The sequence below is a fragment of the Hirundo rustica genome, chromosome Z, assembly GCF_015227805.2.
Source record: "Hirundo rustica isolate bHirRus1 chromosome Z, bHirRus1.pri.v3, whole genome shotgun sequence".
NCBI lineage: Eukaryota > Metazoa > Chordata > Aves > Passeriformes > Hirundinidae > Hirundo > Hirundo rustica.
In genome coordinates this window covers 1066749-1091903 of record NC_053488.1, presented here as the reverse complement: position 1 = coordinate 1091903, position 25155 = coordinate 1066749, and the positions used below count along the sequence as shown (strand labels likewise).

General features: G+C 41.4%; 1 protein-coding gene across 5 annotated transcripts in view; it reads right to left on the bottom strand.

Annotated features, from left to right (window-relative positions):
* DYM (dymeclin) overlaps positions 1–25155 on the bottom strand; it is a 212582-nt gene that overhangs the window by 59999 nt on the left and 127428 nt on the right. For all 5 annotated transcript variants that reach the window (XM_040090375.2, XM_040090372.2, XM_040090376.2 and 2 more), the window contains one exon: positions 7334–7436. In XM_040090375.2, the coding sequence (XP_039946309.1) occupies positions 7334–7436 (103 nt within the window). The remainder of the gene's footprint in view (positions 1–7333; positions 7437–25155) is intronic.

The following is a 25155-nucleotide window of genomic DNA, read 5'->3' as shown; positions in this document are numbered from 1 at the left end:
AGCACATTTCTCAAAATCACTGGGTCTTAGTTTACCCTAATTTCTATTACTTTCTTTGTCTTTTCAGTGCCAAGTCACAGATATCAGCAATGAAGGAATCTAAAGATCTGTGTTCTTCTACTCTTTTAATTACTTCTTAGTACCCCTTGATAGAAATGGATGGCTTTTTTTTAAAAAAACAAACAAATATGTACAAAACCCTCCCTGGTTAGTCTGTAAAATGTCCCTGTAAAATACAAAGAGGAGAAGTTGGAAATGGAAGGTACAACATGTTCCGCCAATATCTCATAGAGAAAAAGCAGCACACAGAAATTCCAATTCCAATTAGATATTTAGTACCAAACAGCCTAAAAGGTTTGGTACATACTTTCTTCCTCATCCATTTCCTCTACTTTATATGGCTGCATGTTTAAAAAAACAATTACTGGGATGTTTATAACATATGGTCACATAGTTATGGTTTTTAAGCACTACATTTTTCAATCAAAACCTTGCGTTAGGAACACCAGAAAATTGTTTTAATGCATTGTTGAAATAGATTGCTGTTATAAAAATAAATCCTGCTCTTTGGAGAGCTACTGCATTAGGTTGTTCTGTTTGTCTGTGGACGTCTGACCAAGATGAACCATCCAGGTGAATAATTGGTTTCTGAGAAACCCTGAACAACCCACTCATGTGAAAGAGGCAGCAGGGAAAGCATCTAATGACCAAATCAGCACAGAGGGTGCTTTGGGGATCAGTATTGTTCCTTTTTTCATTCAAACACTTCAATACTTACCATTAGTGTGAATAAGACAAATGTTGGTTTACATGGCAGTAATAAACAGTTTTATAGAGAGGCTTATGAGGGCTTTAACTTAATAATGTATCAAGATGAATATCTATCTACACTTTCTATCTACAGCTACACCAAAGTCCCTTCTGAAATCCCAGCATTCCCAGGCTTCCTGTTCTCTCAAATGCAACCCAATTGGCTGTGCACGAGAAAAATCAGCAGACAAACTTCTACTGTTTAACTTATGGAGGTGCAAAGGAATCCCAAGATTTCATCCATTTATAAGACAAGCTCTTACAACTTCTTCACTTTCATCATCTTCTCTTTTAAGGACACTCATTTAAGCAGTCTTCTCAAAAACACGGGTTTTGAATACAAAATTTAAACAAATGCCTTCGTTTATACCCTCTACTGCAAAATAATGACAATGTCCTAAAGCTCTAGAAATATTAAAGAATAAGTAAAAAATTATGATGTTCATGTTTGGTTTACCTCAAATGCTTCTAAAAGGCACAACAAGCAGTTTTGAAATTACTTTAGCAGGTATTTGCACTGCTAGTGCCAAAAGTTCTTTTACTTGTTTGTTCTCCTGCCTCATAAACCTGATGAATGAAAGATTTTCAAACAGATGTTCGTAAGATGTTACTACCACAATAAATGTTCTTTCAAAACAAATGAATTTTCATCCTTATTTTCCAAAATAATGAGAATTTTGAAGTGAAATAAGGTTTAACACTGTTTATGTAACACAAATACCAGACACCAATGACACTTTTATCAAAGTCCTGGGTGATGAAAGATCACCATCTTTTTGAAGAACATCATCTTGATGTTCCTCAGTTTATTTGTCTACAAATCTTTCAACCACAAGCAACGCATTTGTAAAGACACAATAATGCAAAAAACAGCTGCAAATAACTATTAGCACTTCATAGCAATAACCAGAAGTTTAAACAGACTAAACTTCATCAACATCTTTTTCAGAGGATTTCAGGATAGTTCTTCTGTTTAAGGATAATTTATGCAGCATTTTCTCATTAAAGTTTCAATTCATTTAAAGGAAAGGACTGATTACGAATTCAGGCAGAACTGCAGAATTCAGCTATTACTCAATAGAAAAGCTTGCTTTAGATTTGGGTTATGTTGGTTATTTCAGTCTATTCTGAAATAGCTATTTTTTTGTGATATAAAAATAGGGGGATTAGGTAGGAGTAATATTCTATAAAATATAATTCATCTGGAGGAGGGTATGACTAATATTTAGAAAAAGTATTTATAGGCCCTCTGCTCAATACTGGAGACAGGCAAACCCAGGAATAACCTGATATTGAAAATGTTACTTCATCAGCCATCAAGTCAGAGTAATCAAAAAGAAGGTATTATAGGGCAAAACAAGGTGACTCTCCTATTAAGTACAACTTAAAAAGCTAGAATCCACAAACCATACAAAACCCGCCCAGTACTATATTGCTTTACCATATGCTTTCAGTAAACAACACCCTAATAAAAAAATTCTTGTATGATCACATTTTAAGTTTATTCCTCTAGACAACATGAGAAACTAAAAATTCACACACAAAAATGAAGGGGTTTAGACTATTAATGATGCATGGCTAAGGCATTAAAAAAAAAAAAAAATCTTACTGGGTTTCTTGATGACATTTTGAAATCAAAGAAAATAGAGACAAAAAAACCTCACTGAAGTGACCTAGGCAGTGTTTTGGTTGGTAAGTAGGTGGTTTCTGAATTTTAAAGAAAGATGATGCCAACCTTCCCCCCCAAAAAAAGCAAAAATACCTTAGCTTTTTTCCTCACCTCAGTATTTGACAAATACGGACATATCTCAGTCAGGAGTCTTGATTTAATTTGGCAAAAGCTTCCCATTCTGCCAACAGTGTATCCAGTTCTACATATTTTGTGCGTTCTTAGCAGTTACCACTGACTACCAGCTGAACAACATTAATTGCATCACACTAACTCTATTATGGCAGACCAGTTTATTTGGAAGTAGGTTTAATTTCATTTCTGCATCATTACTGGAGTCATCATATGATTGTGGGGAAAATTTCCCATTTCTTCATGATAACACACGTTTATAGAAGGACACTTCTATGTGATGGCAGAGCTCTGCATTAAACTGTTCTTTAGATAATTAAAAAAAATCAGAGCTGCAGGATACCTAATGCATTAGATACGCAAGCACAGAACGCATTATAGGACCTGTTGAACCTGGAGGTCTTTTCCACTCCAAGAATCCTAGAGTGATTTAGGCTGGAAAGGCATACAGATAATCTCGTTCTAACACTCAAAACATCACAACATTTATTTAAAGGTCAAATTGTTCACATCAGTAGCGAATTAAATACTTCTTTGCTACATACTGGATTAAAAATTAACTTCTCTGCACGTAACTGGATCTAGAACATTAAGAGATTTTAGATCTGTTCCATTATGTTTAAAAGACAGCAAATACTGCAGCTCATGGACCTGACTTTACCTACTCCTTAGCAATCTCAAGTTTCTAAGATAAATATGGCTCTTAACAAAAAAAAGCTCTTAATTATAACAGACAATTTCTTCTTAGGAAATAAATGACGCAGGAGAACCTTTTTACATCTGCTGATGTGCAGGGGGGAGACTGGGTTGGTTCTCTCTTGGGGGAACTCAAACGAAGGACTATTTAAGAAGTACTTGGAGCTTTGAGTATAATCAAATGTAATAACAAGATATAAGCTCCCACCCCCCAAATTTCTTTTTTGTTAAAACCACTTTTGTAATACTGGTTTTTAATAACCTCCATAATGGCCAAATTAGAGGGACCCCAACTGAAGTCCTTCATCCCACATAAAACAAACATTGCTTTTTCTTCTTAGCTTTGTTTTACAAGCTACATTACTTCCAGATGACGCTTGAGGGGCCTAGGAGTTTCAAGAGTTAGATGGTTAAACAGACAGCTGCTTTCCATTTACCATATAAATCAGGGAAAAATCAAAGAAGAATCTAAATATTAGAATTCATTTAGCCCATTATGGAGCGCAAACTGAGGGGGAAAAGAAAATAATACAGAAATCTCGCCATCCAGATGCAAAGTTTAATTCTGGTTATCAAGATGAGAGAAAAACTCATCAACATTTGCAGAATTCCAGCCCTCCCTGGAAGCCAGCTTTGCACAGTGGGTAGATTTACTGGATTGGGAAGGAGTCAGGAAAAGTCAGCTCTGATTGGGAACACTCCCAGTACCACCAGGCTTTGCTACTGCAGACTTTACATACACAACTATATACTAAAATATATATTTTTATAGCTATACATGCACACACAGAGCTCACCACATCTGTATTTTTTACAATTTTTCCCTTTGAATTGCCAACATGCTTTTATTTCTACACTAAATAACCCCAAAACCCAACAGATTTTGGACAGAGGATTGAAGGATGGCTCTCCATATATTGATTAATGTATCTATTCATATGAAAAGTTTGATATTACACTACAAGGTTTCTATCCCAAATTTCATCCACCACTGAAGTGCTGTTTAAATGACAATGCTATGTATTAAGTAATTGAAAATATTGCCACTAAGTGGGATTATTTTTAGAATTTTTCCTAACACATTTAAGCTTCGTCTGGCTAGAATAATTTTCTTTTTAAATCCAAAATTTAGGATGTAAGACTCAAGTGATGATGTCTGCTGAACTACTTGAATCTAATACTATACCTACATTTGATTTTTAATTTACTCATTTTTTGTTTGTTTGTGGGGTTTTTTGGTTTGTTTGGTTTTTTTTTTTTTAATTTCCTCAATTAAAGAAACTGGGGTTTTTTTCTTACATCAGCAAGAAAATGACATCAGCAAGAAACTTGCCAAAAATCAAAATTTACTCTCTTCTTCTCCATCCGCTCTTCCCCTAGAAAGACTTAACGAGAATCTCTTGTTATCAGCTGTAGTTTAACAAGCAGGGGAAGCACTCAAAAATCGTAAAGAATATTATGAGATCCTTAAAAAGAAATTTTGGGGGTAGATGGCAGCTCCAACAACACATCTGATGTGCAACTTCCCAAGAAGTTAGCGTGTCTCTAGTTATGCTGTTAAGTACCTCTGATTTGATAAATTACATTAGGCTGTAATCAAATTACCAAGAAAATCATTGATACGTTTACTTAAGTAATGTATCTTGATTTGGACTGAAAGAAGTAAAATTCTCAATTATTTTATTACCAGTTTTCTTGTTTGCTAAAAACATTGGAAAATATGCTTTCATTGAATGCAAGAAAGCAAGAAAGGTAAACCTAAGCGGACTCTTCCCATTTCCAATTGGATCAAAGTGCAGTATTTCAATGCTGCTACAAAAGCAGTGAATAATATTATGGCTTATGAAACAACAAGTGAACTACTCAGCATGAGAATTAGTCTAACAGAAGATAGTGTCTTTGAGGCAATAATGACAGGCGATGGTTGTCTCTGTCCTGCTGCCTTCTCCATCCTGCTCCTGAATGCCACCACAATGACAAGAGTTTATCAGGAAAGGACCCGGACACTAGTCCACCCTCAAAAAAATGAAACAAATCACCCTTTTCTTTTTTAAAAAACAGAAAAACCAGAAAAGCGAGAACAATATCAAAGGCCAGCGGGGTCAGGTCCTTACTCCAGTTCCCAGCTCTGCCGGTACACCACAGACCTGATGGCATACGGCAGCAGATACTCACAAAAAGAACATCAAAGGTAGAACTCAGTATATTCCTACCGCCATCAGTGAATATAAGCTTAGGGACTGTGCATTGGGTCAAAAACTTACTAGAATATAAAGAGTACTACTGTTCAAACACCCAGAATTTAGGACAATATCTTAAGCGGCACTGGGAATACTTTTATGCATGATTTAACCCTTGGATTCGGGTTCCATGCAAATTCCCCTTTGGATTACAGAGCACAGTAAGTAAATGAATAATTTCTAAATTAAAGTGAATGAAAGAATGGTGAGAAATGCATTTTTAAAATACATTATTTGGTCTGAACAGAACCTGCAAAGAGAACTGCTTGTTAGGCAAACCTCCGCCTCTCAATGAACAAACCTGTGCAGAGCAGGCAATACTGGAATCACCCCTTTCCTTTGCTCCAGGCTGGGATGCAAAGGTAGAACATGCTTCAGGACTTCAGACATTTCAGTCCCCTCAGCTCCCACACTCCTCCTTGCTCTTACGCACAACATAAACACAGGCTTTCAGAAGCAGAATATGCTGAAGTGATGAAATCTGGCCTCAACTTTTTTTAGTCAACTGCCTATGTTTCAGACTGAGCTGTAACACGAGCAATTTGGAGAGGAAAAAGAAAAGAACAGAAAGCCATGCTTAATAGTTCACCCTATTGTTTCAAAATACAGGCCATGAACTTGTTTTACTCACCCCTACACCAACCTTTCCATGTGCTCTCTTTCCCTCTTCCATCCCTACATCATACCAACAGTAAAAAGAGAAAAAATTCACAGGAGTATCTAAGCCTCTTGGCTGTACTCCAAGGAGCTTTCCCAGCTCTATCAGCTGCATTGTTCAGCTGTCTCTGTATGTAAGGGGACAACTTCGTACTAAAAGCCTTTCCCTGGGCCTTTTCCTTAACTGCAGCATTGTTTACGTCCAGCAAGTTTAAAAGAAGCCCAAAACCTATAAAATGTTGTTCAAGCATTGTATTCCTACCAACCCTAAAATATACATCTTCATATGCATGTTAACACATGCCTATGTGTTTTACAGACGTGTATCATGCCGTTTCCTTATTTAAGTCATTGAACTATTATATCAAACTATCTTTTTAGGTATTTTTATATTTAATGCTAGAGTAATAGGATACGTAAAGTCTCAGGCAGGCATATTCTGGCTCATGTATTCGCTGTGAAAACAAAACAGTGATACACTTTGGTCCTCAAAAGTCCTGAGCAACTTATTTTCTTTCCCTCACACAATACTGCAGTGAGGGTTCAAATGAGTACAGACCAAAGATACTTCAGCAGTACAAAGATATTATTCAAGTCCTCTCAAGACGTCTCCTTCTTCTACCCAAAGCAAAGATTTCCCAACAAGCCGTGCAATTAAATACAAAATTGTTGTCTACTTGTGGGCATTGGCTCAGCAAACTGAAGGGAACTGTAAGTATCCATCCAGAACATACTAATTTGCCCCATGACTCCAGTTCTCCCCCAGAGGCTCCCTGGGAATTGTTTTCAGTCATTTTTAAGCATTTAAAGATTCTGTGGATGCTAAAGCCCAGTTCTTAAAACTGCTGTTTTTAACTGTGTGATTTAAATATCCTGAATTACAAATGGCTCAAAAAGCACGAGTTGACAGTAAGTCTCTTCCCTCTGCATAGCTGTGGTTTTGTTCTGCCATTTCTAAGTGTAATTCTTGTTTTTTAGAGACATTTCAGACATGACATCATTCATACAGGTTCCTGTATTTTGATGTTGGTGGTTGCTCAGCTGCCACACTCTGAGAATTCTTTGCAGATTTAGGGATGTATGACTTGAATTTCGAAGCACCCATTACAACATTCATTTTGATACTCACATAATCAGGAAGTGGAGAGTCGTTTGAGCCCAGGGAACCTCTCAAGGACTGCGTGGCTTGCTCCAGCACTTTGTTGTGTTTTTTAGACAACAGAGAAAAGAGACTGGGAGGGGGAAAAAAATATTAAAATAACTTCACAATAATGTTCTGAAATAGTTAAGATTGTTCAGTAAGGAAAGAAATCTTATTATAGACACGGAATTTTTAGAATGCAATGCAAAATAGTTGTATTATTTATTTATTTAACATCTGGGTAAATAACAGCAGAGTTTGAATCAGAAATATTCTATACAATATACGATCTGAAGAACATCTTACGTTCATTATTAAATTCATACAAGTCAACCTGTCACAGAAGTAATGTCATACATGCAATTTTAGTTCATAAATAGTTTGTGTTCACGAGAATGCAATTTTTAAGTGCAGCACCTCATGCAACACATTGTAATATACATTTAAGTATCTCATATATTATCCACTCTAATAACCTATTGCTTAGACAGGAGAAATCTGAGTATACAACAAAAGCTTTGGTATTGCGAGGCCAAGTTATTGCATTTTACTAGTATATATTATTTTCAAATTTATTTTAGCCTAAATCAATGAAAAAAGGATTACCTTAGCTTTATAAATAATCTGTTAAATCAGAGGTCCATACACATACAGAGAAATAAACACATTTTTTCTTGCATTCTGTAAAAAAGCAGGGCAATGACACTCACAGAGGACGGTGTAACCTGATTTACAAGGAGAATGGTGGAAGCAGCAGCAGTGGGCAAAGGCCAAAAGGAGTGAGATACTCCTCTAAAGCTCTGGATAGCTCAAACATGGCTGTCAATTCACAGATAAACCTATCCCCGTCTTGGAAGACCTTCTAAGACCATTGAGTCCAACCCTGCCCCCAGCACAGCCCAGGCCAGCACTGACCCACGTCCCGAAGTGCCACAACCACACAGCTTTTAAATCCCTCCAGGGATCAGGACTCCACCACTGCCTGTGAAAGAACAACCTCTTCCATGGAGATTTTTTCCCTAATATCCATTCTAAACCTACTCTGGCGCAACTTGAGGCCATTTGCTCTTGTTAGGTGTCAGATGTTTTTAGGCTTTCTGTGTTTAAAAACGTAATTTTGACTTCTTTACTTCTTTTTGGAGCATTATAGGACTCCAAAACCAATCAGGTTTTCCTAGGATGGCTATGTGTGTTTTAGAGAGTGGAAATGCTAGCTTGACCAACATGGACCAAAAGGGTTACAGGTGAGGCCCTGGCACGGGGTGCGCAGAGAAGCGGCGGCTGCTCCTGGATCCCTGAAAGTGTCTCAGGCCAGGAAGGACAACCTGGGACAGTGGAAGGTGTCCCAGCCCATGGTAGGGGGTGGAATGGGATGAGTTTTAAGGCCCATTCCAACCCAAAACATTCTGTGATGTTGTGAACACAATTGACTTGCAAGTGACAAAATCTACCTCAGTATTATATCCTGGACATCCTCCATTTCTTGGAACTGGATTAGTGTTTGAAGGCATGTGCATGCAAGGCTCCTCTGCCTCTTGAAACGATGATCAGCACTGGGAGAAGTCCCTGGATTTTATTTACTTGTAACATATCGTTCATATTATATCCTTCACAGATGGTAGGAGTGGATTCTTTGGAGTACCAGTCAAGAGCCTTAGGAAAAGGCTTTTCCAACACTCTTACAGTCATGAGGAATTAGTTACACTACCTCAAAGCTATTAGTCAATAGAACATTCCATGTTAAAAGGGGAAGAAGCCATGCAGAAATTAAGATATACTGGTAGCTTTCCACGTTTTCCCCCCTCCCATTTTCAGTTATTGCATTCACAGGCTGAAATTTTTGTTCAGATCAATAACGGGATCTGCAAGCTGGTCCTTGGTAGGAAACAGCAGCACTACTTCTGCAACCATGGGTATCTCTGAAGACTCATATTTCAGAGATACTGTCATCAGCACCATCTAGTGCTGCAGAGACAAAATAATCAGTTAAAACCAAGCTAGAGGTGCTTATGGTGGGTGCAGCAAACCCACGTTAAATCTGGTGTCTGCTCCAGAAGATACAGATAATTTCACAAGGAAGAATTTGGAATAAAGAGGACTTCCAGCTAATAGATTCTTCTCCAAAATAGATAAGGCACTTTGGCTGTAGAGGAAATGTAAATATAAACAAAGAAGTGGGATCAAGGTTTTGGAAAGTGCATGTGTTCAATGCATGTGAAGAGGAAAGTGAACATACAACGGTATTCTGCATGGAACCAGAATAGCAAAAAGTAAATTTATTTCTTCCAACAGAAATGTAGAGAACTGGGGAAAAGCAGAAAGGAAAACAATGGATAAATTATTTCTTTATATATTCCTTAAGTTTATTTTATTTTAATTAATTAAGTGTACTGTAAGTGGAGTTTATGGCAAAAGCAAGACCTTGGTGGCTGATTTCTAGTTCCAAAGCAGCAATGCAGAGGTTTTTGTTGTCTTTGCCTTTCCAAAGTTCTGCTTTCCAGCCACAAATTCATGTCCTTCACACAGTGCTGGGACAACTCTTTGTGGGATCACTGCCCATAACCCAGGTTAAAGTACCTCAACACAATTCTCTCCTCCATGGTTATCCTCCTCCAAGGACCATCCCTTAGATAAGCACAAAGGCAGGATACACAGCAGGATTTTATATACTAAATTTTTCACAATAAAAATGCACAGAACTGCAAACTGAAAGAGCTCCACAAAAGCGCTACAGCTTAAAACAGAAGAAAAAAAATCAAGGCCAGATATTGTGATTAACTAATGGATTTGGAGCTTCCTAGGAAGTACTGCTGCCTCCTGAATTGGTGCAAAACTTCAATTCTAAGTCATTCACTTATTATTATGCCTCTTTCTCTAGCCCTGAAAACTACCTTGGTAAATATCAGACTAATTTTTAAAGTCTCAGCACAGAGTTAGTTACAACCCTCAAAAGGCATTTGTACGAAGTTTAGCTCACAAATATCTTCCACTACCAATAAATGTTCCGTTCTAAAGGAGCTGCTTGATTTTGCAGCACTCACATCTCCAGTGTCTGTAAGGTTTTTGGCTTGATTTTAATTTTCAAGGCATGAATAATGCAATTTTTAAAAAGCAAAAATGTTTTACAATAAGGTTCTTCCCCTCCTCACAATAAGGCACAAGGTCCAGAAGTGGCAGCTGAGACTGTCTCCCAAATTTCCCTCATGTGTCTTCATCACACATCTATTTTTGCCCAACTAGAAGTTAAGTTGAGATCAAACGGAAAAATACATGTATTATGTGGTCACAGAGGGCAGCATGCACAGGCTGACAAGAATATGGATTTTTCTACAGGAATATTTGTCCTTTCTCATCCACTCTTCTCCATCAACTGTCAGGCAGGCTATGGAGCTCGACAGCCCTTCAATCTCACCCATTATGGACTTTTTGTAATAATAAAAAGCTATGTTCAGAGCAATGAAAATATCTTGGTACCCCCAACTCATCTCTCCCTCACAGAAGTACTTCAGCAAGCAAAAAACACTAAGTTGGAATAAGAGCAAGATGAAGTAACATCTGGCATCTGTTAGGAAGATTAGGAATCATCAGCTGGTATTATCAGGAGAAATTCCCGCCTGTGAGGAGGTGAGTCCCTGACACGGGGTGCCCAGAGAAGCTGTGTGCAGCTGGAAGTGTTCAGGTCCCTGGCAGTGTCCAAGGCTGGGCTGGACGGGGACTGGGGCAACCTGGGATAGTGGAAGGTGTCCCTGACCACAAACAGGGTGATCTTTAAGGTCTTTGCAACCCACACCATTCTAAAATAATCTATTACAGATCATCAAATTGCACCCGGCATGAGCTCAGCCAGCAAGAAGACTCAAGGCTGAACAACAATCTCAAGGTCCTGTGGTTGTTTGTTTTTAAGGAATTAAAAACAACATTGGTTCCTTACCTCCCTTTACACAGCAGTTTTTAATTTAACTCTGGGCTGAACTTCAACAAATAAAGAAATTAATACAGACTAAATAGTAATGGTTGCTAATCCCCGTGAATTGATTAAGCGCTATTTGCACACACAATGAAATGCAAACCAGTAATATAAGAACTTAACACTTTCAAAAAGCCAACTCCACAAAGCCTGCAGATCCCAAAAGAAAAAAAAAAGCCAACAAGGAGACTCAGTTATCAAGTGCCTCAAAAAGCCTAATTTGCATCAGTTTGAAACCGCTCATAAAGTACACTTTTCACACATATATATATATATATATATATATATATATATATATATTAAAAAAAAATAAAAAGTATAAAATGCAGCTTTTATAACAAAAAAATTGGAAAAAATATGTGGAAAATAAAATTAGAAGTTGAAATACAAAGTTAGAATTTGCCAAAACCTTTTCTGAAAGCTTTGGACAATGAGAAGGAAAGGTAGCAGTGTACTTAATTTTAAGCAAGTAAATAGGATGCTCCAAAATTATGACTTGCCAGTTTTTCCTGAGCATAATACTGGAACAGTGATTGTGAAACTCATTTCAAGGAGGATATCACCAGCAGTGAAAAATATACCTTGTTGATGGTCTTTCAATGAGACTGGAAGTAAAATATAGCACAATAGTGCCCCTGTTTTAACAGGATTCTACACATCATTTATATGACTTTGTTCCAGAAAGTAGAGTTTGGGGGTTTTTTTAATTAAGACAGTTGAATAATAAAAAGTAACATGGGATGCATTATATGAACTGAAGGTGAGACATCCCAACAGTCTGAAAAATATTCTTAATAGGGAGAAAAAAGGAACACATTCTTGGCCCACCTAAATACCAAAAGCTATTAAACACTTGATCAAGCTACTAAAATACTTTCAATATACAGAGAGAATATATAGTGACATATGTTAATATACACCAAAGGTAAAGAAATGCCAATGGCCTGACGTCGCACGAGGGAGGTTTAGGGTGGATATCAGGGAAAGGTTCTTCCCCCAGAGGGTGCAGACACTGCCCAGGCTCCCCAGGGAATGGGCACGGCCCCGAGGCTGCCAGAGCTCCAGGAGAGCTGGGACAGAGCTGCCAGGGATGCACAGGGTGGGATTGTTGGGGTGTCTGTGCAGGGACAGGGGCTGGGCTCTGCCAGAGCTCCAGGAGAGCTTGGACAGAGCTGCCAGGGGTGCACAGGGTGGGATTGTTGGGGTGTCTGTGCAGGGACAGGGGCTGGGCTCTGCCAGAGCTCCAGGAGAGCTTGGACAGAGCTGCCAGGGGTGCACAGGGTGGGATTGTTGGGGTGTCTGTGCAGGGACAGGAGCTGGGCTCTGCCAGAGCTCCAGGAGAGCTTGGACAGAGCTGCCAGGGGTGCACAGGGTGGGATTGTTGGGGTGTCTGTGCAGGGACAGGGGCTGGGCTCTGCCAGAGCTGCAGGAGAGCTTGGACAGAGCTGCCAGGGGTGCACAGGGTGGGATTGTTGGGGTGTCTGTGCTGGGACAGGGGCTGGGCTCTGCCAGAGCTCCAGGAGAGCTTGGACAGAGCTGCCAGGGGTGCACAGGGTGGGATTGTTGGGGTGTCTGTGCAGGGACAGGGGCTGGGCTCTGCCAGAGCTCCAGGAGAGCTTGGACAGAGCTGCCAGGGGTGCACAGGGTGCGATTGTTGGGGTGTCTGTGCAGGGACAGGGGCTGGATTCCATGATCCTGGTGGGTCCCTTTCAACCCAAGATATCCTGTGACTATGAAATACTACAGTTAAACTCTGCAAATGGCACAGTCATTACAGGAATGATAAATAAAGAGAAAAGGCACTTTAATTAAATTTTTCTTTACCTTTCATGAAGCTGAACACAAAATAAACTTGCTGAGATTTAAGAAACAATCCCAGCTTCTCACAAAGTATGAAGGATTTCACCCTGGGAGCAGCAACTAAGGATGACCAGACAGCAAATAATTGCCTATATTGCAACAAAGCTCCCGAAAGAGTACCTGTCTTTGGTTTTAACAGAAATATAGCCCTTCACAACAAGAAAGACATTGAGGCATTGAGGGGCTGGGGCATGTCCAGAGATGGGGACAGGGCTGGGGAAGCAGCTGGAGCCAGAGGGGTATCAGTCTCTTACTCCAGATAACAAGCGACAGGGCAAGCAGAAATGCCTCAGGTTGTGCCAGGAGGGTTAGTTTGGATATTAACAAGTTTCCTTATGGATGGGGCTGTCCAGCCCTGGCACAGCTGCCCACAGCAGTGGTGGAGTCCTCACCCCTGAAAGTGTTTAAAAGCCATTTGGATGTGGTACTTGAGGACATGGGGCAGTGGTGGCCTGGGCAGCGCCAGGGGCAGGGTTGGACTCACATTTAGATGTCCTTTCCAACCAAAACAATCCTATGATTTTATATCCAGTAAAGTTGTGCTCTGCAGCAACTGCTCCTGGCATCCTGTGTGAAAAATTTTGAAACAATCATACGAAAATGCAAAGGCTTATCTAAACCAGAAAATGTACTTCTCCATGAAATGCTTGAAAACTCATTTATTCAATGGATGCAAGAAAAGATGGAAGAGTGATTTGGCCAAAAAACAAAAAATAAGAAAGGAAGCTTGCTTACCAAAGATTCTACAAGGTACCAGAATTAAAAGAGTTATCGAAACAGAAACTTAACTATCATTACATGGGCACAGACCTCTCTTACAAAGGAGGTTGAAGCCAGGCTCAAGGTGCAATAAATTCCATTTTACATTGTCAAAGCAATGGCAGAGAGGGAAGGAAACCTCAACTCAATACCTAGGATATGGGATGAGCTTAGATTGATGGTGTGATACAAGGAAAGAGATGGGAGCCTGAAAAAAGGGGCACAGATAGAAACAAACTGATGATGTTAGCAGTGGAAAGTCATATCGAGTTATATTGACAGCAAGAAGAGTTAAGGATTGGATTAGATTTCTCACAATTCAAATCACTACTGAGCTTCTAAAGGTGAATTTTAATTTATCTGAATATCTAGAAATATTCTGTATATGCGGAGTAAAGAACTACTTGAGGACTAAAGCGCCTCTCCACAGAATTTATCTGAAGTTTGGAAATTCAGATGTTCTGAATTTTTTTCTGTTCACTCTCCTAGTTCAGACGTGTTGCAAACAAACTGAACAGCACCCAAACATAAATCACTATCTGCTGATGGAAAAAAACAGTTCCATGGATCAAAAAATTTGAAGATGAATGTTCTCAAACAATTCAGCCATACTCCGGGCTGCTTTTTCTCTCTCCTCCTATATACATGCCAAATGTACTATTGTTCTCCATTTTAAAGACTTAAATATAAACCCCCAAACACCATGACCTTGCTACACAAAAAATACTCCTTTTAAACAAAAGGATTTTACAATGCCACAATCATATTACAAAAAAGCTCTAAAAATATTTTTAAAATCTGACATCGAAAAGTTAAAACCACACCTTGATTTCTGTACATGTACGGCACACTTCTTGTGTCTGACCTATTTTTAAAAAAGATTACAGCAAAAGATAAGTGTGTGCTACGGCACAAGAACTCTAGACATGGATATGTGCCTGCAGACGTCTCCAAGCAGACAACCTGAAATGCCCATCTGGTTGAATAAAGGTTTGTGAAGGGTCATACCAGACATCAGAACAGAACAAATGCACTGTGCTGCTCCACTTGAAATACAATAAATGCATTGTCCCACAGACCTGTATTGGGGACAGGCTGTAAGCAAGTGCCTGTCTGTGGGCGATGGAGAAGCGCTCTGTGAGCACTTAAGGAACCCAGCAGTGGGAGAAATCCATTTAGTACAAATAAATGCAGAGAAAAATCCCTAAGCCCCTTGTGCTCATGTCTACTAAAGAGCCCTTGAGGCATTTTGCATTTGAATTATCCAAGCTACAATGGCACACAAATAGAAATAAAGAGAGACAATAGCCATGGAGAACTCCAAGGCCTGTGCAGGGCAATTTACTCCACAGAGGGACACTGCTCTTATTTATTTGAGCCCAACTGTAAAGCCTGGGACACATTTAGGATCCCAGGAAACAAAACCTAACCAACTAAAATATTAAATAACAGAATAAACAGAAAGTAAGAACACATTTAATATCTTTCTTTCTAGTCTTGAAAAGTAAAACATGACTAAATTCTGCTGAATAAAGATTTGCCATTTACTATTAGGTCCATCTGGCTTGTGGAGATGATGAGAAATCGAGAGACCGACAATGTGCAGACTCCACAAACATCATGGATGTAAATAACATGGGTTTGCATGGGCCACACTGATGGACAAAGAGTATTCAAGGGATCAGGGAATGAAAAGAACTCCTAGACAGTACAACATTCACCTGAGGGGCATATTGCCATGTTCCAATTTTGCTGGACAGTGATCAGACCCTTTTCTGCTTTTCTTATCTTGTGCCTTCTTAAAAATAAAAGTTTGTGTCCCATTGTAAACAGCTGCGTGCTGCAGCTGGCAGCTATTTCAGGACAAATCCCAAAGTATAGAAACTCGGAGTGATTTGGGTTGAAACAGATCTTAAAGCTCCTCCAGTTCAACCCCCTGCCATGGGCAGGGACAATTTCCACTGTCCCAGGCTGCTTCAAGCCCTGTCCAGCCTGGCCTTGGACACTGCCAGGGATCCAGGGCAGCTGATCTGGGCACCCTGTGCCAGGGCCTCACCCTCACTTCTAAATAAAGAAATTCTTCTTAATATTCAATCTGAACCTGCCCTCTGTTTAAAGCTTTCTTGTCAGTATCTGCCCACGTAAAAAGTCACTCTCCTAAGCAGATCTCTGACATCACAAATGGCTTTCATGCAGCCTGAGTAAGAAAATTATTTCTACCACATCTCCCTGTTAAACAGCGAACATCAAAGGCCACCCTTTTAATTCTACAATCCTAAACTTGATCCTAATAAATTATATACTTCAGGATATCTTCATGACCAAACATCTCATCAATTTTAAAGAGTATCCTTTTATCTGCCATGGCTTACATATGAGCAGAGATCTGTAAGTCATGTGCTATAAAGCCATATCAAATTCTGCCTTACAGAGGACAACATTATTATTTAGAATATTGTTGTATTAAGTAGGAAGACATGAAGTCACCATACCCTTGTAGGTATATAAGTAAAATCAGAAACAAGTTAGAACAATTAAGGGAGGCTTTGATTAACGAACAGGATTTCCTGCTAAAATGGAGTTAGAAAGACAATGACACTAGAAACAACATGGAAGAAAGGAATTTGATGTGGCAAGACAGAAGTAAATATTTACAAAATAAGCCAAGAGTTTAATTTCCAGAGTCCAGGAAATGTACTTTTCAACTGAAGGCATAAATTGTTCGGCATCTCATGGCCACTTTCCAGCCAATGTTGGGAAATGGATGCTCCTCTTCCTAGAGGAGTAAAAGGAACAGAAAGCAGTAAATTCCTTCCCCTGTAGCTTGGTACAGATTGTTTCATTCCCCTTTTGTCTGGCATGCGAAATAACATCCTTGCAATTCCACTTACAGGGCAGAGGTGGGCTAGGACCTAACTCTAGGTTGAATTGAAATAGAAACTTAATAAGCAGACTGTGATCTACCATGGACTGAATTCCTGCACGCAAATCCTATAGAACATGATGATTTTGACTTGACAGGGCAGTGATTTGCTGAGCACCATCTCTCTCCTGTATTTTTCAAGAGAGTGGCAAGTGGGAAACAAAATGCTGAAAGGCAGAAAGCTAAGGGAGGAAAATGAGTGCAGTCCAGTACAAACAGAGTATGTTTGCAAAGCTCAGATTAAATACAAGTTTTTTTCTGAGTTTAAAACCCCGAAACCTGTTTTAGGTGTCTCAAGGTATGCATGTAATTCCTTTCAATGATCCCTGTCTTTGTCCTGTTACTATTTTATAAGAATCAAATAGACAGAGCCCACAATATTTCCATTTTATCTACTTGTTCTTAATTTAATAAGGTAAGTGTCTCATAGCTGCTGAAAGATGACATTTGCTTTGAATGAGGGCAAAACTCTGTGGGTGAGAATCAGAGAAGATTGCTGGAAAAAGCATCCTGAGCAAAACTCTCACCCAAAACCCAAACAGCAAAGTCCTAAAAAAGACTAAATAACAACATGAAAATTAGAAAGACACTACCGTCATGCAACCTCAGGTCCAAATCTCTGTCTTTTGAGCAACTCAGATTTGACTCAGCTTTGCTCTAACACACTGGCTGTGCAAGCACATTTCTATTTCTATGTATTTGGGTGTGTGCTACACTTGGAAAGAGAATTGCTGTGCCCTCTGAACTCATTCTGACAGGAAAGACTCTGGGCCCACTTCAGGAGGCAACAGACTCATTCTGCAGGCAGAAGGTCACAGGGTGCGTGTGTTGCTAACAGCTCTCTTTCTTCTAAGATTTAAGAAGTGAGTCTGGAACCCTGGTCCCGTACCCGGAGCCCCCGCAGCACTGACCTCTGGCACCACCCTGTCCTTATGCAGCCCTGTGGGCTCAGTGAGAGTTTGGATTTTCAGTGCCCTGGCACGGGTACGATGAACTAACTGTTCATTGCGATCTCCTCTCAAACTTGGAAATAATATCAGAGAGTCATATAATGAATGTTTGGGTTGGAAGGGACCTTAAAGGCCCATCTTGTTCCACCCGCTGCCATGGGACACCTTCCACTGTCCCAGGCTGCTCCAAGCCCCATCTCACCTGGCCTTGGACACTGCCAGGGATCCAGGGGCAGCCACAGCTGCTCTGGGCACCCTGTGCCAGGGCCTCAACACCCTCCCAGACACCAATTCCTTCCCAGGATCCCAGCTGTGCCTGCCCTCTGGCACTGGGAGCCATTCCCTGGGGGCTGTCCCTGGGTGCCTTGTCCCCAGTCCCTCTGCAGCTCTCCTGGAGCCCCTTCAGGCCCTGGCAGGGGCTTGGAGCTCTCCCTGGAGCCTTCTCTTCTCCATTCTTCGACCTAACGTCATAAAACTTGAGTTTCAGTGTCAAAGCAGAACAAGAAACAAGCTCCTAGGAGGGCCCATCATATGCTGCTGACAGAGAATACTGGTTTTGTCTTATGCCTTTGTCTCCTTTCCTCCTCCTTTCTTTCAGTCCCTATCCGAAAGGTCTCTCGGACGTGCTTGCTCCACAGGAAGGAGTTTACTGCTTTCCTCATGGACTGACCTTCTCTCTGGCCAGGTGTCCTTCCAGATCACATCTTTCTTCCTACACAGTGATCCTGCTAGTGGGCATAGAAAGCCTCTAGCTGTCCCTCCCTCATCACTACATTTTTGTTACCCTATTGACATAAAGCTCTAAAATTATAAAAACTGAAAACCTTTTTTTTTAAATTTAAGAAATAAAGAAAATCGGTTGGACCAATCAACTTTACAGTAAAGTCATTGCTAAGGATGCTACAGAAATGACCAGAAATTCAAACCTGACACAGTTGTCACAGCTAAGATATTCTCCCAAGCACAATTTTGGATGCAAGGACTCTCTTTTGCATAACAATAAGGCCATTTCTAAACTTCCAGGGCACCATAAAAGAAGAAAAAAAAAAAAAAAAAAAACAAACACCCAAACAAAAAAAAACTAAACAAACCTGAAAGATAACACATTTATATCTGTGGATAACTTCCATAATTGTTCAGTGGGCAGCAATCTTTTTTCCTATATCTAAATCCATATCTATAAATAATTTGTATTTGCACTGTGAACACTGTGAACCACTGAGAACTTTTAAGAGTACCACGGACTCTAAAAAGAGCAGTTATTAAGGAAATGAACATTTTTTTGTCTTCTGGATAAAGATGGCGTGTGTTCAGTGTGCCTGAGGCCACAGAAGGAATAAAGACAATGTAAAATAAAAAAAAAAACAAACCAGCGAAGAACCCTACATTCAGAACAAAGCACAATGAACAATCACTTAATTAAAGACTGTGTTTCGCTTTTGAAACAAAGATGGTGAATTAAAACTTCTCATAAAACCTTAATCTATTATCTCCTGAACTTTGGGTCAAATTTCAATATTGATGAAGTCAATTTTTAATGTAAAAAATGCATAAAGCATAATATATTGGGTGTATCATCACCTCCTCCAATGGAGTACCTCCATCCATATAATGTTAGTGATTTTAGCTTAAATATCTCATTTTAGTGAATTTCCAGACATTAAAAAATACATAGTCTGAGTAGCCCTACTATAAAGCCAACGCTGAAGCTGAATTTTGTCCACTCCCCCTACCCCTTCACTAGGAATTTCACACAGGATGTTCAATCGTGGTACACAAACTGCAATTTCCAAAGCATGTGTACTCAAGCCAGTACATATAGAATTTCAAGTTTCAAATTTTGTTCATGCATTCCTTACTGAATAAATCATGTCAGGAATAAAACAACTTGGAGGGAATACAGAAAAGGACTTTAGGTATGGTACTCGATAATGATGAACTCAAAATTCACACTACAATATCTGGTATTACATTATCCAGACAGGTTCGAGCACTGGCCAGCGGAAACCTCCTGAGGTTCAACAAGGCCAGGTGCCGGGGCTGCGCTTGGGTCAGGGCAACCCCCGGGATCAACCCAGGCTGGGGATGAGCAGAGGGAGAGGCCCTGGGAGAAGGAGCTGGGGTGCTGTGGGGGAGAGCTGGACCTGCCCCAGCCTGAGCCCCCCGTGCCCTGGGCTGATCCCGCAGCGTGGGCAGCAGGGCAGGGGGGATCCTGCCCCTGTGCCCCTGTGCTCAGCTGAGAGCCCACCTGCAGAGCTGCTCCAGCCCTGCCTCCAACAGCACAAGGACCTGGAGCTGCTGCAGCCAGCGCAGAGGAGGCCACGGAGATGCTGCCAGGGCTGGAGCCCCTCTGCTCTGGAGCCAGCCTGGCACAGCTGGGGCTGCTCAGCTGCACAAGAGAAGGCTCCAGGGAGAGCTCCGAGCCCCTGCCAGGGCCTGAAGGGGCTCCAGGAGAGCTGCAGAGGGACTGGGGACAAGGCACCCAGGGACAGCACCCAGGGAATGGCTCCCAGTGCCAGAGGGCAGGCACAGCTGGGATCCTGGGAAGGAATTGGTGGCTGGGAGGGTGTTGAGGCCCTGGCACAGGGTGCCCAGAGCAGCTGTGGCTGCCCCTGGATCCCTGGCAGTGTCCTAGGCCAGGCTGGACAGGGCTTGGAGCAGCCTGGGACAGTGGGAGGTGTCCCTGCACATGACAGGGTATAGAAGGAGATGAGCTTTAAGGTCCCTTCCTGCCCAAACCACTCTGGGATCCTATGCCTGTGTGTGTTCACCTACATAAAACACCCTCACCTTCCTCCCAGAGAGATATTTGTTGGAAATACTTCTCTGCAAACAGCACTGATGTGGAGATACATATACTTTCCAAGAGATGAAATGCTTAAACATTTTCAGAATCACATGAAGCTATAATAGTACTGGAAAGAAGGAAAAATGCAATAAAAACACAGGATAATGTCAAATGAAGTAATATATCAAGTGTTTTTCAATACAAGAACAAGATTACGTTTAATATCTATTACTAAACCCATCCTGTAACAACACAGTACTTGAAAAACAAGTATCTGAAATAAAAATTGTTTACATCCTTCACTTTAAAGTCAACATCATCCCCATTGTTGCATTTCTGTGAATTTCTGTTCTTAGAAATAAACCTGCAAAAGGTAGCCTGCCATAAATAAACCACTTTTCAAAGGAAAATGGAGGCTAAAAGAGATAGGAAATTAAAGATAGGTACTTTCATCCTGAAAAATACTGCATCATTGAAAGAAAACATTTATCAAGAATATTAAATTTTTGGTAAGGGATGTTATTATCCAGTCAGAATCCAATTGCAGTGAATGCTGAACAAAACAAGGGATAATGAAGCATTTCATAGGAGTGCAATTCACTATGGAAAAAGCTACAGTTAATGACCTATACGGAGGTTAACTTGGCTTTAGGAAGCCCCAGCCTGCCCTCTCCCAGTTCAGTGTAAATGCTGTGCCAACATCCTGGGAAATCGGCCCACGGCATTTTCTTAACTTCTGTTACTTAACATTTCTCTTTATTTTATTTCTCTCCTCTTGGTAGCGTCAGCCTCTCAACAACACCCATGTCCTCTCCTATGGATGCCTCAGAAATAACGCCAGGGCCTTTCACCTGCTTAATTTTCCACGTGTCTTTATTATGAGCAGTAAAGTTGACCTCCCTAACATCACATCCTATATTCACAGGGCTTAGTGATTTTCTCCCCCTTGTTCTACATCTCATAAACACATAAACAAACAAACAAAACAAACATTTCAAAAACAAAAACAAACCAGCCAACCGACCAAACAAACAAACAAATTAAAAAAAAAAAAAGTGAGGGGAAACAATCTGTAAAGAATTCCTGGAAGGATTTAAAAGATCTGTGATTAAAAGACTGTGAAACTTTGGGACATGGGTTAGTGGTGACCTTGGCAGTGGTGGGGGGAATGGTTTGACTTGATGCTTTTAGAGGGATTTTCCAACCTAAATGTTTCCATTTAATGTAGAGCAAGGACCTAGGAATGTTAAAACACAACTCCAGGGAAGAGCATATAGTTATCAAGATTATACCATGGTCTCCAGCATGTACAAAAGCATTTAGAAATACACTACAGGCAGCTTGAAATGCTCTGAACTACTCATCGTTGCAGGAAGATGACAATCTTGGAACAGATAATCTGGAAGCCTTTAAGGAAGGAAAAATGTTTGGCACACTGAATTCTCCCAGCTTTTGTCTCCATCACCACCACTGTTCTCCCAAACAAACATGTGTGATCAAAATCGCTGTAGCTCACAGCAGGAAAAGACTTGTCAGCATCCTGAAGGATCCCCGGTTTGGACCGTCCCCTCATCTTTTATAAAAATATTTTCCATATCTAGCAAAAGTCACATCTTACCCAAGTTTCACAATCCAACCTTGACAGAGCTGAAATGCAGTCCAGTTTCTCCACTCCAGTCTGCCTGTCAATGTTTTTAATTTCACTCTTCAGTCAAAAAGGTGTTACAGATAATACCTATGAGATCTAGAAATGTTACATGGGCGTCAATAGCCCTTATTAAGAAAAAGCAGATTTTATTTAGGTAAAGCTTTAAAGCTATTGTTCATTACTCTTCAGTAGGAAAAATGTCATTATTTCCCACATTTCTCATCTGAATTTACCTTACTCACTATTGAACCTGTCATTTTGAAGAGATTATTTTATTGCCTTCAGACATGCTCAAGTCTCAGGATTGGTGGGACAAGTAACACAGATTTGATTTAATGATTTATTTCAGCATTCTTGCAGTTGTGCAATATTTTTCCATCTTAAAAACTAACATGATAGCTTTTAAGTCCCAGTCCTCCAAGCTGCACATTAATTAAATTTACATTGTCTTCAATTTATTTGGAAATTAACCTCCTTCCCACAGAGAAAGAGGTTGTGCTTTACCTCCCACACAGTTCTATAAATCTTATTCTGCTGTGTAATTCTTTCTGCCTCTATCAATCCAAAAATCCTCCTGAATTCCAAAACATTGCCCTCCCCAAAATGTACTTTTTAAAAAGACACATTTCTGTGATGTTCCAGGTCATTCTCTGTTTTTCCCAAAGTTAAGACAACACTTCCAGGAACTGACTTCACGAGGATAAAGCAAACATTAACAAATTTCATATTCCATACTGTACAAACACCAAGTACAACCATCACGGGTTGGGATGTAAACTCCACTCCGCTTGGGAAAAAAATGCTAGGCCATAGATTCAAATCTAAATTGCATTTCAATAGGATATTCAGAAGAGACAAAGTAAGCCTTTCTAGGCACGTACAAACATTGTTTTGAACTTCAATTTACCCAGGTGACAGAACCAAAGAATCACAGAATCATTTAGGTTAGAAAAAACCTCCAAAATCACAGAGTTCAAACTGTGCCCAATCCCTATCATGAGACCAGCCCAGAGCACTGAGTGCCACGTCCCAGGCCTTCCTTGGACAACCCCAGGGATGGGGAATTCCTGAGCACACTTTCCATGAGGAAATCCCTCCTGATGTCCACCCTGAGCCTCCCCTGGCCCAGCCTGAGGCCGTTCCCTCTCCTCCTGTCCCTGTTCCCTGGGAGCACAGCCCGACCCCCCCCGGCTGTCCCCTCCTGTCAGGGAGTTGTGCAGAGCCACAAGGTTCCCCCTGAGCCTCCTTTTCTCCAGGCTCAGCCCCTTTCCAGCTCCCTCAGCCTCTCCTGGGGCTCCAGCCCCTTCCCCAGCTCCCTCAGCCTCTCCTGGGGCTCCAGCCCCTTCCCCAGCTCCCTTCCCTGCCCTGGACACGCTCCAGCCCCTCGGTGTCTCTCTTGTCCTGAGGGGCCCAGAGCTGTCCCCAGCACTGGAGGTGACCCAGCAGTGCCAGCACAGATCACATATGTGTTTTCCCAACCCTGGTGGTATAATCTGAAATCTTAATGCAAGGCCAAAACTATCCCAGATACTGAAGCAACTCATAAATGTGCACAACTATACAGACAGTATAAAGACTCTCAAAGATAAAATCAAGATAATCATGGTATTTTACACTTAAGCCAAGCTGCAACACAGTGATGAAGCAGAGACTAGATAAATGGACAGGGATGTGGACAGAAGCCTGGCTAAACTCAAGGGGTCAGAGACCTACACTCAGCAGTACAAAAGTCCAGCTGGAGCCCAGCCATAAGTGATATACCCCATGTGTTGATTCTGGAGGGGGACACAGAGATGCTGCCAGGGCTGGAGCCCCTCTGCTCTGGAGCCAGCCTGGCACAGCTGGGGCTGCTCAGCTGCACAAGAGAAGGCTCCAGGGAGAGCTCCGAGCCCCTGCCAGGGCCTGAAGGGGCTCCAGCAGAGCTGCAGAGGGACTGGGGACAAGGCACCCAGGGACAGCCCCCAGGGAATGGCTCCCAGTGCCAGAGGGCAGGCACAGCTGGGATCCTGGGAAGGAATTGGTGGCTGGGAGGGTGTTGAGGCCCTGGCACAGGGTGCCCAGAGCAGCTGTGGCTGCCCCTGGATCCCTGGCAGTGTCCAAGGCCAGGCTGGACGGGGCTTGGAGCAGCCTGGGACAGTGGGAGGTGTCCCTGCCCATGGCAAGGGGTGGAAGAGGATGGATTTTAAAGATTGCTTCCAACAATTTTGGGATTCTGGGACCAATGTTTTCCAACATCTCCACCGATGCCCCAGCTGGTTGGGCAGGCTGCAGCCTTGGCAAGTTTGCAGGTGACATGGAACTCAGAAGAGAAGCTGATGCATGTGATGGTTGTGTTGCTAGAGGGACAAGGACAGGCTGGATAAACTCTCCAAGAGAAACCTTGTGAAGCTGTGAAGAGATGTATCAGCTCCTGGGTGTTAAGGATTGACCTGATAGTAAGCAGCTTTGCAGCAAGGGCCCCTGGGTTCCTGGGGAGCACAGAATTGAAGGTACACTAGCAACTGACCGTCACAGACCTGGGCACCTTGGGCTGCGTGAGGCAGAGCATCGCCAGCGCACTGAAAAGGAGACCCCCCCTCTCTGCTCAGCAATGGGAAGCCTCATCCGGAGCACCAGGCTCCCAGCAGCAGGGACATGCACACACTGCAGCGGGTCCAGCAAAGCACTACTGAGATGATGAAGGGACCAGAGTGTCTGACATGCAGCGAGAAGCTGAGAGACCTGTGATTAACCTAGGGAAGAAAAGGCTCACGGGGGTCTCAGAACATACAAGTATCTGATAGACGATGAGGTATTAGGTCATAGGTAGGATCTCAGAGGTCTTTTCAAATCTAGACGATTCTGTGATTATGATGGGAAGGTCTAGAGATGATGAAGCCAGACACACTGGTGCCCACAGAAAGGACAAAAGGAAA